This window comes from Nerophis ophidion, linkage group LG23 (assembly GCF_033978795.1).
Source record: "Nerophis ophidion isolate RoL-2023_Sa linkage group LG23, RoL_Noph_v1.0, whole genome shotgun sequence".
NCBI lineage: Eukaryota > Metazoa > Chordata > Actinopteri > Syngnathiformes > Syngnathidae > Nerophis > Nerophis ophidion.
In genome coordinates, this window is record NC_084633.1 from 33,689,391 (window position 1) to 33,705,818 (window position 16,428).

General features: G+C 36.6%; 1 protein-coding gene and 1 long non-coding RNA gene across 2 annotated transcripts in view; both read right to left on the reverse strand.

Moving 5' to 3' along the window:
• Positions 1 to 4,525: 4,525 nt before the first annotated feature.
• LOC133541124 (uncharacterized) lies at positions 4,526 to 8,492 on the reverse strand. Its single transcript, XR_009803797.1, has 2 exons — positions 5,316 to 8,492; positions 4,526 to 5,215 (listed from the first exon to the last, which is right to left on the reverse strand). It is a non-coding gene; the product is annotated as an uncharacterized LOC133541124 (long non-coding RNA).
• Positions 8,493 to 13,989: 5,497 nt separating this feature from the next.
• LOC133541125 (heme-binding protein 1-like) overlaps positions 13,990 to 16,428 on the reverse strand; it is a 51,289-nt gene continuing 48,850 nt past the window's right edge. Inside the window, exon 4 of the mRNA XM_061884233.1 lies at positions 13,990 to 14,469. Coding sequence (XP_061740217.1) covers positions 14,292 to 14,469 — 178 coding nt within the window. The 3' untranslated portion in view covers positions 13,990 to 14,291. The remainder of the gene's footprint in view (positions 14,470 to 16,428) is intronic.

Genomic DNA, 16,428 nt, shown 5'->3' on the forward strand with positions numbered 1-16,428 from the left:
ATCGCTATCTGACATCTAACACTATAATCGCTAGCTGACAACTAACACTCTAATCGCTAGCTGACAACTAACACCTTATGTGTTAGCTGACAACTTGTACCCTAGTTGCTAGGCGATTGCATCTGGCGAGATAATCTGTAACTCACTGTCAACTAACACTCTAATCGGTAGCTGACAACTTGTAACATAATTGCTACGTATTTGCATCTGGTGTGATAATATCTGGCTGACAACTAACACTCTAATCGCTAGCTGACAACTTGTAGCCTAATTGTATCTGGCGTGATAATCGCTAGCTGACAACTAACACTCTAATCGCTAGCTGACAACTAACACCTTATGTGTTAGCTGACAACTTGTAACCTCGTTGCTAGGCGATTGCATCTGGCGTGATAATCTGTAACTCACTGACAACTAACACTCTAATCGCTAGCTGTCAACTAACACTCTAATCGCTAGCTGACAACTTGTAACATAATTGCTACGTATTTGCATCTGGCGTGATAATATCTAGCTGACAACTAACACTCTAATTGCTAGCTGACAACTTGTAGCCTAATTGTATCTGGCGTGATAATCGCTAGCTGACAACTAACACTCTAATCGCTAGCTGACAACTAACACCTTATGTGTTAGCTGACAACTTGTAACCTAGTTGCTAGGCGATTGCATCTGGCGTGATAATCTGTAACTCACTGACAACTAACACTCTATTCGCTAGCTGTCAACTAACACTCTAATCGCTAGCTGTCAACTAACACTCTAATCGCTAGCTGACGACTTGTAACATAATTGCTACGTATTTGCATCTGGCGTGATAATCCCTAGCTGACAATTAACACTCTAATCGCTAGCTGACAACTTGTAGCCTAATTGCAGCTGGCGTCATAATCGCTATCTGACATCTAACACTATAATCGCTAGCTGACAACTAACACTCTAATCGCTAGCTGACAACCAACACCTTATGTGTTAGCTGACAACATGTAACCTAGTTGCCAGCCGATTGCATCTGGCGTGATAATCTGTAACTCACTGACAACTAACACTCTAATCGCTAGCTGTCAACTAACACTCTAATCGGTAGCTGACAACTTGTAACATAATTGCTACGTATTTGCATCTGGCGTGATAATCCCTAGCTGACAATTAACACTCTAATCGCTAGCTGACAACTTGTAGCCTAATTGCAGCTGGCGTCATAATCGCTATCTGACATCTAACACTATAATCGCTAGCTGACAACTAACACTCTAATCGCTAGCTGACAACCAACACCTTATGTGTTAGCTGACAACATGTAACCTAGTTGCCAGCCGATTGCATCTGGCGTGATAATCTGTAACTCACTGACAACTAACACTCTAATCGCTAGCTGTCAACTAACACTCTAATCGGTAGCTGACAACTTGTAACATAATTGCTACGTATTTGCATCTGGCGTGATAATCCCTAGCTGACAATTAACACTCTAATCGCTAGCTGACAACTTGTAGCCTAATTGCAGCTGGCGTCATAATCGCTATCTGACATCTAACACTATAATCGCTAGCTGACAACTAACACTCTAATCGCTAGCTGACAACCAACACCTTATGTGTTAGCTGACAACATGTAACCTAGTTGCTAGGCGATTGCATCTGGCGTGATAATCTGTAACTCACTGACAACTAACACTCTAATCGCTAGCTGTCAACTAACACTCTAATCGGTAGCTGACAACTTGTAACATAATTGCTACGTATTTGCATCTGGCGTGATAATATCTAGCTGACAACTAACACTCTAATCGCTAGCTGACAACTTGTAACATAATTGCTACGTATTTGCATCTGGCGTGATAATATCTAGCTGACACCTAACACTCTAATCGCTAGCTGACAACTTGTAGCCTAATTGTATCTGGCGTGATAATCGCTAGCTGACAACTAACACTCTAATCGCTAGCTGACAACTAACACCTTATGTGTTAGCTGACAACTTGTAACCTAGTTGCTAGGCGATTGCATCTGGCATGATAATCTGTAACTCACTGACAACTAACACTCTAATCGCTAGCTGTCAACTAACACTCTAATCGCTAGCTGACAACTTGTAACATAACTGCTACGTATTTGCATCTGGCGTGATAATCCCTAGCTGACAATTAACACTCTAATCGCTAGCTGACAACTTGTAGCCTAATTGCAGCTGGCGTCATAATCGCTATCTGACATCTAACACTATAATCGCTAGCTGACAACTAACACTCTAATCGCTAGCTGACAACCAACACCTTATGTGTTAGCTGACAACTTGTAACCTAGTTGCTAGGCGATTGCATCTGGCGTGATAATCTGTAACTCACTGACAACTAACACTCTAATCGCTAGCTGTCAACTAACACTCTAATCGGTAGCTGACAACTTGTAACATAATTGCTACGTATTTGCATCTGGCGTGATAATATCTAGCTGACAACTAACACTCTAATCGCTAGCTGACAACTTGTAACATAATTGCTACGTATTTGCATCTGGCGTGATAATATCTAGCTGACACCTAACACTCTAATCGCTAGCTGACAACTTGTAGCCTAATTGTATCTGGCGTGATAATCGCTAGCTGACAACTAACACTCTAATCGCTAGCTGACAACTAACACCTTATGTGTTAGCTGACAACTTGTAACCTAGTTGCTAGGCGATTGCATCTGGCATGATAATCTGTAACTCACTGACAACTAACACTCTAATCGCTAGCTGTCAACTAACACTCTAATCGCTAGCTGACAACTTGTAACATAACTGCTACGTATTTGCATCTGGCGTGATAATCCCTAGCTGACAATTAACACTCTAATCGCTAGCTGACAACTTGTAGCCTAATTGCAGCTGGCGTCATAATCGCTATCTGACATCTAACACTATAATCGCTAGCTGACAACTAACACTCTAATCGCTAGCTGACAACCAACACCTTATGTGTTAGCTGACAACTTGTAACCTAGTTGCTAGGCGATTGCATCTGGCGTGATTATCTGTAACTCACTGTCAACTAACACTCTAATCGGTAGCTGACAACTTGTAACATAATTGCTACGTATTTGCATCTGGCGTGATAATATCTAGCTGACAACTAACACTCTAATCGCTAGCTGACAACTTGTAACATAATTGCTACGTATTTGCATCTGGCGTGATAATATCTAGCTGACACCTAACACTCTAATCGCTAGCTGACAACTTGTAGCCTAATTGTATCTGGCGTGATAATCGCTAGCTGACAACTAACACTCTAATCGCTAGCTGACAACTAACACCTTATGTGTTAGCTGACAACTTGTAACCTAGTTGCTAGGCGATTGCATCTGGCATGATAATCTGTAACTCACTGACAACTAACACTCTAATCGCTAGCTGTCAACTAACACTCTAATCGCTAGCTGACAACTTGTAACATAACTGCTACGTATTTGCATCTGGCGTGATAATCCCTAGCTGACAATTAACACTCTAATCGCTAGCTGACAACTTGTAGCCTAATTGCAGCTGGCGTCATAATCGCTATCTGACATCTAACACTATAATCGCTAGCTGACAACTAACACTCTAATCGCTAGCTGACAACCAACACCTTATGTGTTAGCTGACAACTTGTAACCTAGTTGCTAGGCGATTGCATCTGGCGTGATTATCTGTAACTCACTGTCAACTAACACTCTAATCGGTAGCTGACAACTTGTAACATAATTGCTACGTATTTGCATCTGGCGTGATAATATCTAGCTGACAACTAACACTCTAATCGCTAGCTGACAACTTGTAACATAATTGCTACGTATTTGCATCTGGCGTGATAATATCTAGCTGACAACTAACACTCTAATCGCTAGCTGACAACTTGTAGCCTAATTGTATCTGGCGTGATAATCGCTAGCTGACAACTAACACTCTAATCGCTAGCTGACAACTTGTAACATAATTGCTACGTATTTGCATCTGGCGTGATAATATCTAGCTGACAACTAACACTCTAATCGCTAGCTGACAACTTGTAGCCTAATTGTATCTGGCGTGATAATCGCTAGCTGACAACTAACACTCTAACCGCTAGCTGACAACTAACACCCTATGTGTTAGCTGACAACTTGTAACCTAGTTGCTAGGCGATTGCATCTGGCGTGATAATCTGTAACTCACTGACAACTAACACTCTAATCGCTAGCTGTCAACTAACACTCTAATCGCTAGCTGACAACTTGTAACATAATTGCTACGTATTTGCATCTGGCGTGATAATATCTAGCTGACAACTAATACTCTAATCGCTAGCTGACAACTAACACCCTATGTGTTAGCTGACAACTTGTAACCTAGTTGCTAGGCGATTGCATCTGGTGTGATAATCTCCAACTCACTGACAACTAACACTCTAATCGCTAGCTGACAACTAACACTCTAATCGCTAGCTGACACCTATCACAGTAAAATGTTGTATTTAGATGAGTGGACATATTTAGTGCACAGAAATGAACTTTACACACTTTTTGGTGCTGTCATTTTATTTTGGAAGGACTCAATATCAGCACACGACACAGAAACATCACATAAAACACTTTCAAAGTAAAACACTCAACTGCTACAGTAACTTGTTGATTCATCACAAAAGTAAAACATAAATATATCGACTCTACTTTATGGCTTTTATTTCCACTTCCTAATGTTATTGCTTTGTTACTTTAATGACCGTGACAGTCGTCCCTCGTCTGTGGTAAAGGAATAATTATGATTATTAATGATAAGTCACTTATTTTACATTTTTAAAACATTTTTACAAGAATTTTCAAACAAAATGTTGTTCAGCGCCAAGTTTAGCGACCGTGTTGTTAGCATTGTTCACTCTCAACCCGGGAACTGGAATGTTGCTTCCCGATTCTAACTCGATTCATTTTGAAATCGGTACCGATTTGGTATCCATTCCTAGTGTCCGGAGCTTAATGGCAAAAACTCTTGACTTCACTTTAGATGATCGAACTGACTCGAGGCTTTAAGACGTTAACATCCGCACCAACATCGCCCCCTTCTGTTGAAAAAGTATAACTTCCTTACACATGATCCCATCTTCCCTAAACCTCAGGTGGTGGGTTGGGTCATTGGGAACACAGCTGCTAACTTGTTAGTGCTAACATTAGCATGCTAACTTTTTTTTTTTCACCAATTTTGCAGCTGTGCACCTAAGAGTCATACAGTTTAATATTTGACACGTGTTAACTGTTAGCATGCTTATATTAGCATGCTAACTTTTTTTTTTTAACCAATTTTGCAACTGTACACCTAAGAGTCATACAGTTTAATATTTGACACATGTTAACTGTTAGCATGCTTATTTTAGCATGCTAACTTTTTATTTTACATGATTAGCTAATTTTGCAGCCATACACCTTAATCATATAACTTGGTACATGACACATGCTAACATTTTATTTTAAATTTTTTAGCAACTTTGCAGCCGTACACATTAGAGTCATATAACTTGATACTTTATGCATGCTAAATGTTAGCATTCTAGCATGCTTATATTAGCTTTTTATTTTACATTTTTAGCTATTTTTGCAGCCGTACACCTTAGCCATATAGTTTGATACTTGACACATGTTAACTGTTACCATGCTAGCATGCTAATTTTTAATTTTACATTTTTAGCTAATTTTGCAGCCGTACACATTTAGTCATATAATTTAATACTTGACAAATGCTAACGTTTTATTGAAAATGTTTAGCTAATTTTGCAGCCGTACACCTTAGTCATATGACTTGATAGTTAACACGTGCTAAATGTTAGCATGCTTGTGTCAGCATGCTAACTTTTTATTTTACATTTTTAGCTAATTTCGAAGTCGTACAGCTAAGAGTCATATAGTTTAATAGTTGACACAAATTAACTGTTAACATGCTCATACTAGCATGCTTATATCAGCATGCTAACTTTTTATTTTTAGCTAATTTCGCAGCCTTACGGCTAAGAGTCATATAGTTTAATATTTGACACATATTAACTGTTAACATGCTCATACTAGCATGCTTAGTCATATAACTTGGTACATGACACATGCTAACATTTTATGTTAAATTTTTTAGCAACTTTGCAGCCGTACACAGAGTCATATAACTTGATACTTTACGCATGCTAAATGTTAGCATTCTAGCATGCTAACTTTTTATTTTAAATTTTTAGCTAATTTTGCAGCCGTACACCTTAGCCATATAGTTTGATACTTGACACGTTAACTGTTACCATGCTAGCATGCTAACTTTAAATTTTACATTATTAGCCAATTTTGCAGCCGTACACATTTAGTCATATAATTTAATACTTGACACATGCTAACATTTTATTGAAAATGTTTAGCTAATTTTGCAGCCGTACACCTTAGTCATATAACTTGGTACATGACACATGCTAACATTATATTTTAATTTTTTTAGCAACTTTGCAGCCGTACACAGAGTCGTATAACTTGATACTTTACGCATGCTAAATGTTAGCATTCTAGCATGCTCATATTAGTATGCTAACTTTTTATTTTAAATTTTTAGCTAATTTTGCAGCTGTACACCTTAGCCATATAGTTTGATACTTGACACGTTAACTGTTACCATGCTAGCATGCTAACTTTAAATTTTACATTATTAGCTAATTTTGCAGCCGTACACATTTAGTCATATAATTTAATACTTGACACATGCTAACATTTTATTGAAAATGTTTAGCTAATTTTGCAGCCGTACACCTTAGTCATATAACTTGATAGTTAACACATGCTAAATGTTAGCATGCTTGTATCAGCATGTTAACTTTTTATTTTACATTTTTAGCTAATTTCGCAGCCGTACAGCTAAGAGTCATATAGTTTAATATTTTACACTTATTGAATGTTAACATGCTCATTCTAGCATGCTTATGTTAGCATGTTTACTTTTTTTTTAGCTTATTTTGCAGCCGAACACATTAGAGTCCTATAACTTGATACTTAACACATGCTAAATGTTAGCATGCTTATGTCAGCATGCTAACTTTTTATTTTACATGATTAGCTAATTTTGCAGCCATACACCTTAATCATATAACTTGGTACATGACACATGCTAACATTATATTTTAAATTTTTTAGCAACTTTGCAGCCGTACACATAGTCGTATAACTTGATACTTTACGCATGCTAAATGTTAGCATTCTAGCATGCTTATATTAGCATGCTAACTTTTTATTTTAAATTTTTAGCTAATTTTGCAGCTGTACACCTTAGCCATATAGTTTGATACTTGACACATGTTAACTGTTACCATGCTAGCATGCTATCTTTTAATTTGACATTTTTAGCTAATTTTGCAGCGTACACATTCAGTCATATAATTTAATACTTCACACATGTTAACATTTTACTGAAAATGTTTAGCTAATTTTGCAGCCGTACACCTTAATCATATAACTTGATAGTTAGCACCCACTAAATGTTAGCATGCTTGTATCAGCATGCTAACTTTTTATTTTACATTTTTAGCTAATTTCGCAGCCGTACAGCTAAGAGTCATATAGTTTAATATTTGACACACATTAACTGTTAACATGCTCATACTAGCATGCCTGTGTTAGCATGTTTACTTTTTTTTTAGCTTATTTTGCAGCCGAATACTTTAGAGTCCTATAACTTGATACTTAACACATGCTAAATGTTACCATGCTTATATCAGCATGCTAACTTTTTATTTTACATTTTTAGCTTATTTTGGAGCCGAACACATTAGAGTCCTATAACTTGATACTTAACACATGCTAAATGTTAGCATGCTTATATCAGCATGCTAACTTTTTATTTTACATTTTTAGCTAATTTTGCAGCTGTACAGCTAAGAGTCATATAGTTTAATATTTGACACATATTAACTGTTGGCATGCTCATATTAGCATGCTAAGTTTTTATTTTATGTGACTAGCTAATTTTGCTGCCATACACCTTAGTCATATAGTTTGATACTTGACACATGTTAACTGTTACCATGCTAGCATGCTAACTTTTAATTTTACATTTTTAACTAATTTTGCAGCGTACACATTTAGTCATTAAATTTAATACTTGACACATGCTAACATTTTATTGAAAATGTTTAGCTAATTTTGCAGCCGTTCACCTTAGTCATATAACTTGATAGTTAACACATGCTAAATGTTAGCATGCTCATATCAGCATGCTAACTTTTTATTTTACATTTTTAGCTAATTTCGCAGCCGTACAGCTAAGAGTCGTATAGTTTAAAATTTGACACACATTAACTGTTAACATGCTCATACTAGCATGCCTGTGTTAGCATGTTTACTTTTTTTTTTAACTTATTTTGCAGCCGAACACTTTAGAGTCCTATAACTTGATACTTAACACATGCTAAATGTTAGCTTGCTTATATCAGCATGCTAACTTTTTATTTTACATTTTTAGCTAATTTTGCAGCTGTACACCTTAGTCATATAATTTGATAGTTTGATACTTGACACATGTTAACTGTTACCATGCTAGCATGCTAACTTTTAATTTTACATTTTTAACTAATTTTGCAGCGTACACATTTAGTCATATAATTTAATACTTGACACATGCTAACATTTTATTGAAAATGTTTAGCTAATTTTGCAGCCGTTCACCTTAGTCATATAACTTGATAGTTAACACATGCTAAATGTTAGCATGCTCATATCAGCATGCTAACTTTTTATTTTACATTTTTAGCTAATTTTGCAGCCGTACAGCTAAGAGGCATATAGTTTAATATTCGACACATATTAACTGTTAACATGCTCATACTAGCATGCTCATGTTAGCATGTTTACTTTTTTTTAGCTTATTTTGCAGCTGAACACATTAGAGTCCTACAACTTGATACTAAACATATGCTAAATGTTAGCATGCTTATATCAGCATGCTAACTTTTTATTTTACATTTTTAGCTAATTTTGCAGCCGTACAGCTAAGAATCATATAGTTTAATATTTGACACGTATTAACTGTTAGCATGCTCATATTAGCATGCTAACTTTTTATGTTATGTGACTAGCTAATTTTGCTGCCATACACCTTAGTCATATAATTTGATACTTGACAAATGTTAACCGTTAGCATGCTAGCATGCTTATTTTAGCATGCTTACTTTTTCCCCCCACTAATTTTGCAGCCGTACACAATAGAGTCATATAACTTGATACTTGACGCATGCTGAATGTTAGCATGGTTATATCAGCATGCTAAGTTTTTATTTTATATTTTTAGCTATTTTTACAGCCGTACATCTTAGTCGTATAACTTGGTGGTTGATTTTATTTAAAATTTCTAGCTAATTTTGCAGCTGTACACCTTAGTCATATAACTTAATACTTGACGCATGCTAAATGTTAGCATGTTAGCATGCTCATATTAGCATGATAACTTTGTATTTTACATTTTAAGCTAAGTTTGCAGCTGCACACCTTAGTCATATAGTTTCATACTTGACACAATTGTTAGCATACTAGCGTGCTTACTTATTTATTTTAAATGTTTAGCTAATTTTGCAGCTGTACACATTAGAGTCATATAACTTGATACCTGACGCACGCTAACTGTTAACATGCTAGCATGCTTACTTTTTATTTTAATTTTTTTTAGCTAATTTTGCAGCTGTACACATTATTAATATAACTTGATACATGACACATGCTAACTTTTAGCATACTAGCATGTTTTTTTTTGTTTTTTTAAATTTTTAGCTAATTTTGCAGCTGTACACCTCAAAATCAAATAATTTGATACTTGACACATGCTAACTGGTAGCATGTTAACATTAGCACGCTAACTTTTTCAGCGACATTTACAGCCATGCACTTCAGAGTCATATAACCTGGTACTTGATACATGCTCGGTGTCATGCAGGCCCATCAATTTTGTTGTCGTCATCATTTTTATACCAAATAATACACTGCGAGAATTGTGTGGAATCAGTTCTGAATTGAATCGTTACCCCAGGAATCGGATCGAATCGTTAGGTGTCCAAAGAGTCACAACCCTAAACCACACTTGAAATAAGACTTAAATCAACACTTCTTTTAAACCAAACATTTTTCAATATATCTTTTTTAAAATGCGTAATGTGGCAAAGTGGCAATATGTGAAGTGTGACGTAGCGAAGGACGACTGTACCGTATAACCTGGAATAATTCACATCAAACAAACACAAACATGAAAATACTGTCAATACTATTTATATAGATATATTTATATATACACACATATATACATTTATCTTTATTTATACACATATATACATTTACAGCCATATGTATGTGTGTGTGTATATAAATGGTAACACTTCAGTATGGGGAAGACATATTCACCATTAATGAGTTGCTTATTTACATGCAAATTCGTAACATTGGCTCTTAAGTAGTCATTATTAAGTACTTGTTAATGCTTTATTCTGCATTGCCTTATTATATAAGCCATTAACTAAGAGTCTTCCCTCAATAACCTCAGAATTAGAGCTTATTAGTAACCCTCGTGTCCAAACAACTCTGAATTAAGTCTTTGTTATTTTAATAAGCAACTAATTAATGGTGAATTAGTTCCCCATACTTAAGTATATATGTATGTATGTATGTATATATATATATATATGTATGTGGATATGTACTGTATATATATGTGTGTATATATACGTATATATACATATATATGTGTATATATATGTATATATATATATATGTATATACATGTATGAATATATATCCATCCATCCATTTTCTACCGCTTATTCCCTTTTCGGGGTCGCGGGGGGCGCTGGCGCCTATCTCAGCTACAATCGGGCGGAAGGCAGGGTACACCCTGGACAAGTCGCCACCTCATCGCAGGGCCAACACAGATAGACAGACAACATTCACACACTAGGGCCATTTTAGTGTTGCCAATCAACCTATCCCCAGGTGCATGTCTTTGGAAGTGGGAGGAAGCCGGAGTACCCGGAGGGATATATATATAATATATGTATGTATGTATGTATGTATGTATGTATATATATATATATGAAGAGTTCATACGCAAAAACCGATAAACGCCATTTTGATCAAGTTTAGCCCAGCCTCGGTAATATATAGTCCGCCACTTCTATTGTGGTATACCAAAATCAATTTGTTTGCAAATGCGGACAAATGCCGCTTTTAACGTCATTTAGTTCAGCGATTTATTGCAAAGGCCGATAAGCGCCATGGATCATCTACCACAAAAGCCGATATATCCGTTTGCCCAACCAGCGCTGCAGTACGGGATCACCTGACAAACAAAATGGCGGCGCGCACGGACTCACTCAGTGTTGTTATCCACGCATGAATAATTTGGAAGCTTCTCCTGTGAACAATGTTAAGCCAGCGAAAAAAACTGACCTGTTGAAGTTATTTGATGTTGGCGCTAGCACGCGTGTCCGTGAGTTTTACACCGCCGCGTTAAACGATGTTGTCGAGCAGGGAGCTAATGTCGATAGCGATGATGAGTGAGGCAAACCAGGTTGAGCATTTGTGGTTGTTTTATTAATAAAACATTGTCTTCATTGCAACAGTTTTTTTTGTTTTTTTCATTTTGTGCTGAAAAGCACAAGGTAAATATGTGAGGTCACAGTTCCAAAAAAGCATGTCCGGTTAGCAAGTACGAAAAAACAATGTTCGCGGGGACAGCTAGATTTATACGCACCAAGGGATCGAAACTGTTAAATAATGAAGTAAAGAAATGTGAAAAGTTGTTACGTTGAAATGTGGCTTTCGATAAATTTAACGTTCTGTTTTTCTCTCTATCTTTATCTTGAATATTATGCGAAATAACGACCGCAAAGAAAACGATTTTGGAGATATCTGTTTTTGCGACATATCATAATTTGGATATATCTGCTTTTGACGTAAAACCACATCAAACACTCTTACTTGAAAGCCATTCATTACATCAGCATTTCTTAAAAGTGACTTTCATGACTTGCTTATGTTGATATTAAATAAACCATTGTATGCTTGTACATGTACCGGCAACACCAGCAGGCAGAAAATCGTTAATATACAGAATCGGTCAAAATGGATTTATCTGCTTTTGCATATGAACTCTTCATATATATATATACATATATATGTATGTGTATATATGTGTATACCGTATATGTGTATATATACAGTGGGGCTGAAAAGTATTTAGTCAGCAAGTTCTCCCTACTTAAAATGATTACAGAGGTCTGTAATTTCCATCATAGGTACACTTCAACTGTGAGAGACAGAATGTGAAAAAAAAATCCAGGAATTCACATTGTAGGAATTTTAAATAATTTATGTGTAAATTATGGTGGAAAATAAGTATTTGGTCACTTCAAACAAGGAATATCTCTGGCTCTCACAGACCTGTAACTTCTTCTTTAAGAAGCTCTTCTGTCCTCCACTCGTTACCTGTATTAATGGAACCTGTTTGAACTCGTTATCTGAATAGAAGACACCTGTCCACAGCCTCAAACAGTCAGACTCCAAACTCCACTATGGCCAAGACCAAAGAGCAGTCAAAGGACACCAGGAAAAGAATTATAGACCTGCACCAGACTGGGAAGAGTGAATCTACAATAAGCAAGCAACTTTGTGTGAAAAAATCAACTGTGGGAGCAATTATCAGAAAATGGAAGACATACAAGACCACTGATAATCTCCCTCGATCTGGGGCTCCACGCAAGATCTCATCCCGTGGGGTCAAAATGATCATGAGAACCACACGGGAGGACCTGGTGAATGACCTGCAGAGAGCTGGGACCAAAGTAACAAAGGTTACCATCAGTAACACACTACGCCGACAGGGAATCGAATCCTGCAGTGGCAGATGTGTCCCCCTTCTTAAGCCAGTGCATGTCCAGGCCTGTCTGAAGTTTGCCAGAGAGCACATGGATGATACAGCAGAGGATTGGGAGAATGTCATGTGGTCAGATGAAACCAAAATAGAAATGTTTTGTTATAAACTCAACTTGTCGTGTTTGGAGGAAGAAGAATACTAAGTTGCATCCCGAGAACACCATACCTGCTGTGAAGCATGGGGTTGGAAACATCATGCTTTGGGGCTGTTTTTCTGCTAAGGGGACAGGACGACTGATCCGTGTTAAGGAAAGAATGAATGGGGCCATGTATCGTGAGATTTTGAGCCAAAACCTCCTTCCATCAGTGAGAGCTTTGAAGATGAAACGTGGCTGGGTCTTCCAGCATGACAATGATCCCAAACACACCACCCGGGCAATGAAGGAGTTGCTCCGTAAGAAGCATTTGAAAGTCCTGGAGTGGACTAGCCAGTCTCCAGACCTCAACCCCATAGAAAATCTGTGGAGGGAGTTGAAAGTCCGTGTTGCTCGGCGACAGCCCCAAAACATCACTGTTCTCGAGAAGATCTGCATAGAAGGATGGGCCAAAATACCAGCTACTGTGTGTCCAAACCTGGTAAAGACCTATAGTAATTGTTTGACCTCTGTTATTGCCAAAAAAAAGGTTATATTACAAAGTATTGAGTTGAATTTTTGTTATTGACCAAATACTTATTTTCCACCATCATTTACAAATAAATTCTTTAAAATTCCTACAATGTGAATTCCTGGATTTTTTTTTCACATTCTGTCTCTCATAGTTGAAGTGTACCTATGATGAAAATTATAGACCTCTGTCATCATTTTAAGTGGGAGAACTTGCACAATCGGTGGCTGACTAAATACTTTTTTGCACCACTGTATGTATATATATATATATATATATATATATATATATATACATATATGTACACACATATATGTATATTTATATGTATATATGTGTATATATATGTACACGTGTGTATATATGTGTATGTATATGTATGTATATGTATACAAATGTATATATGTATATGTATATATGTGTATATATATATGTATATGTGTGTATACTGTATATGTGTATATATATATATATATATATATATATACAAATATGTATATATATGTAAATATACATCTACATTATTATTATATATGTGTATGTATATATGTATACATATATATGTGTGTGTATGTATAATATATATATTTTTTTACTTCAACTCACAAACATACTACACACTACACATGTCTTCAACAATATAGTAATTAAGTATTTCCCCAAAGAAAAGGATGAGTTCTCTCTGCAGAGTGTTGGGAGTGTCAGTGGGAGGAGACTGAAGTCCACTCGGGCTCCTCCTGTATAATAAACCACAGCTCTAAGGCTCCTCCTGTATAAACCACACCTCGTTGCGTCGTCCATAAGGTTTGATGGGCGAGTCGTAGCTGCAGCAGAAGTATTGTTTTCGCTGGAAGGGCGCCGTCTCCCCGAGAGTGCGTGTCAGGCGCAAAGCCTCCGCTCGGTACTCGCTCTCGGCCGCGAAGCCGCCAAACTGCCTGTTGGGGAGAAGAAGAAAAAAAACGAATCGACAACAGCTGGAGACCAACAACAAATTGTTGGACTGCCAGCGCCCTCTAGGGGGCCAGCGAAAATATCTCTTACTCAGCTGGGGTCTATATGGGCCGCAGTTGTAATACACTTGTCCAACACTGGGGGCAGTAATGACAACACCAAACAGTCAGGGGCCAAAGTCATTGAGAAGTTACTTCAGCCTAAAAATTACGACTAAAGTGGTGAAGCTGGATTTTCACTTTCACAACACTCGTCCTCAATTAAAACGTTTCGCATTTCCAATTCAAAACCCTTCCAAAGTCAAAATGTTCCAGGGTAATGTTAGCTAGCTAGCATGCTGATGTTAGCATTTTGGATAAATGTGTATCTATACAGGTCAGAGTCAAAAATATATTTTTATATATTTTCTTAGCATGCTACCTTTTTTTGTTTGGCTTATTTTGCAGGTGTACACCTGATTCAACTATTTTCATATTTTATGTATGCTGTTAGCATGCCATTTTTTGCAGGTATACACCTCTGATTCAAATATTTTCATATTTTGTGTATGCTGTTAACATGCCGTTTTTGCAGGTATACATCAAAGAGTCATATTTTGTTACTTGTCTCTGCCTCGCTAGCATGCTAATGTTAACATGCTAGCTATGTAGCTTATTTTTCAGGTATACACCAAAGTCAAATATTTTCATATTTTATGTATACTGTTAGCATGCTGTTTTTTGCAGGTATACATCAAAGAGTCATATTTTGTTACTTGGCTCTGTTTTGCTAGCATGCTAATGTTAACATGCTAGCTATGTATCTTATTTTTTAGGTATACACCTCTGAGTCAAATATTTCCTATTTTATGTATGCTGTTCGCATGCCGTTTTTGCAGGTATCCATCAAAGAGTCATATTTTGTTACTTGTCTCTGCCTCGCTAGCAAGCTAATGTTAACATGCTTGCTATGTATCTTATTTTTCAGGTATACACCTGAGTCAAATATTTTCATATTTTATGTATGCTGTTCACATGCCGTTTTTGCAGATATTCATCAAAGAGTCATATTTTGTTACTTGTTTCTGCCTCGCTAACATGCTAATGTTAACATGCTAGCTATGTAGCTTATTTTTCAGGTATACACCAAAGTCAAATATTTTCATATTTTATGTATACTGTTAGCATGCTGTTTTTTGCAGGTATACATCAAAGAGTCATATTTTGTTACTTGGCTCTGTTTTGCTAACATGCTAATGTTAACATGCTAGCTATGTATCTTATTTTTTAGGTATACACCTCTGAGTCAAATATTTCCTATTTTATGTATGCTGTTCGCATGCCGTTTTTGCAGGTATCCATCAAAGAGTCATATTTTGTTACTTGTCTCTGCCTCGCTAGCAAGCTAATGTTAACATGCTTGCTATGTATCTTATTTTTCAGGTATACACCTGAGTCAAATATTTTCATATTTTATATATGCTGTTCACATGCCGTTTTTGCAGATATTCATCAAAGAGTCATATTTTGTTACTTGTTTCTGCCTTGCTAGCATGCTAATGTTAACATGCTAGCTATGTAGCTTATTTTTCAGGTATACACCAAAGTCAAATATTTTCATATTCTATGTATACTGTTAGCATGCTGTTTTTTGCAGGTATACATCAAAGAGTCATATTTTGTTACTTGGCTCTGTTTTGCTAGCATGCTAATGTTAACATGCTAGCTATGTATCTTATTTTTTAGGTATACACCTCTGAGTCAGATATTTCATATTTTATGTATGCTGTCTCATGCCGTTTTTGCAGGTATTCATCAAAGAGTCATATTTTGTTACTTGTCTCTGCTTCGCTAGCATGCTAATGTTAACATGCTTGCTATGTATCTTATTTGTCAGGTAATACACCTCGGAGTCAAATATTTTTTTTCATATTTTATGTATGCAGTTAGCATACCGTTTTTGCA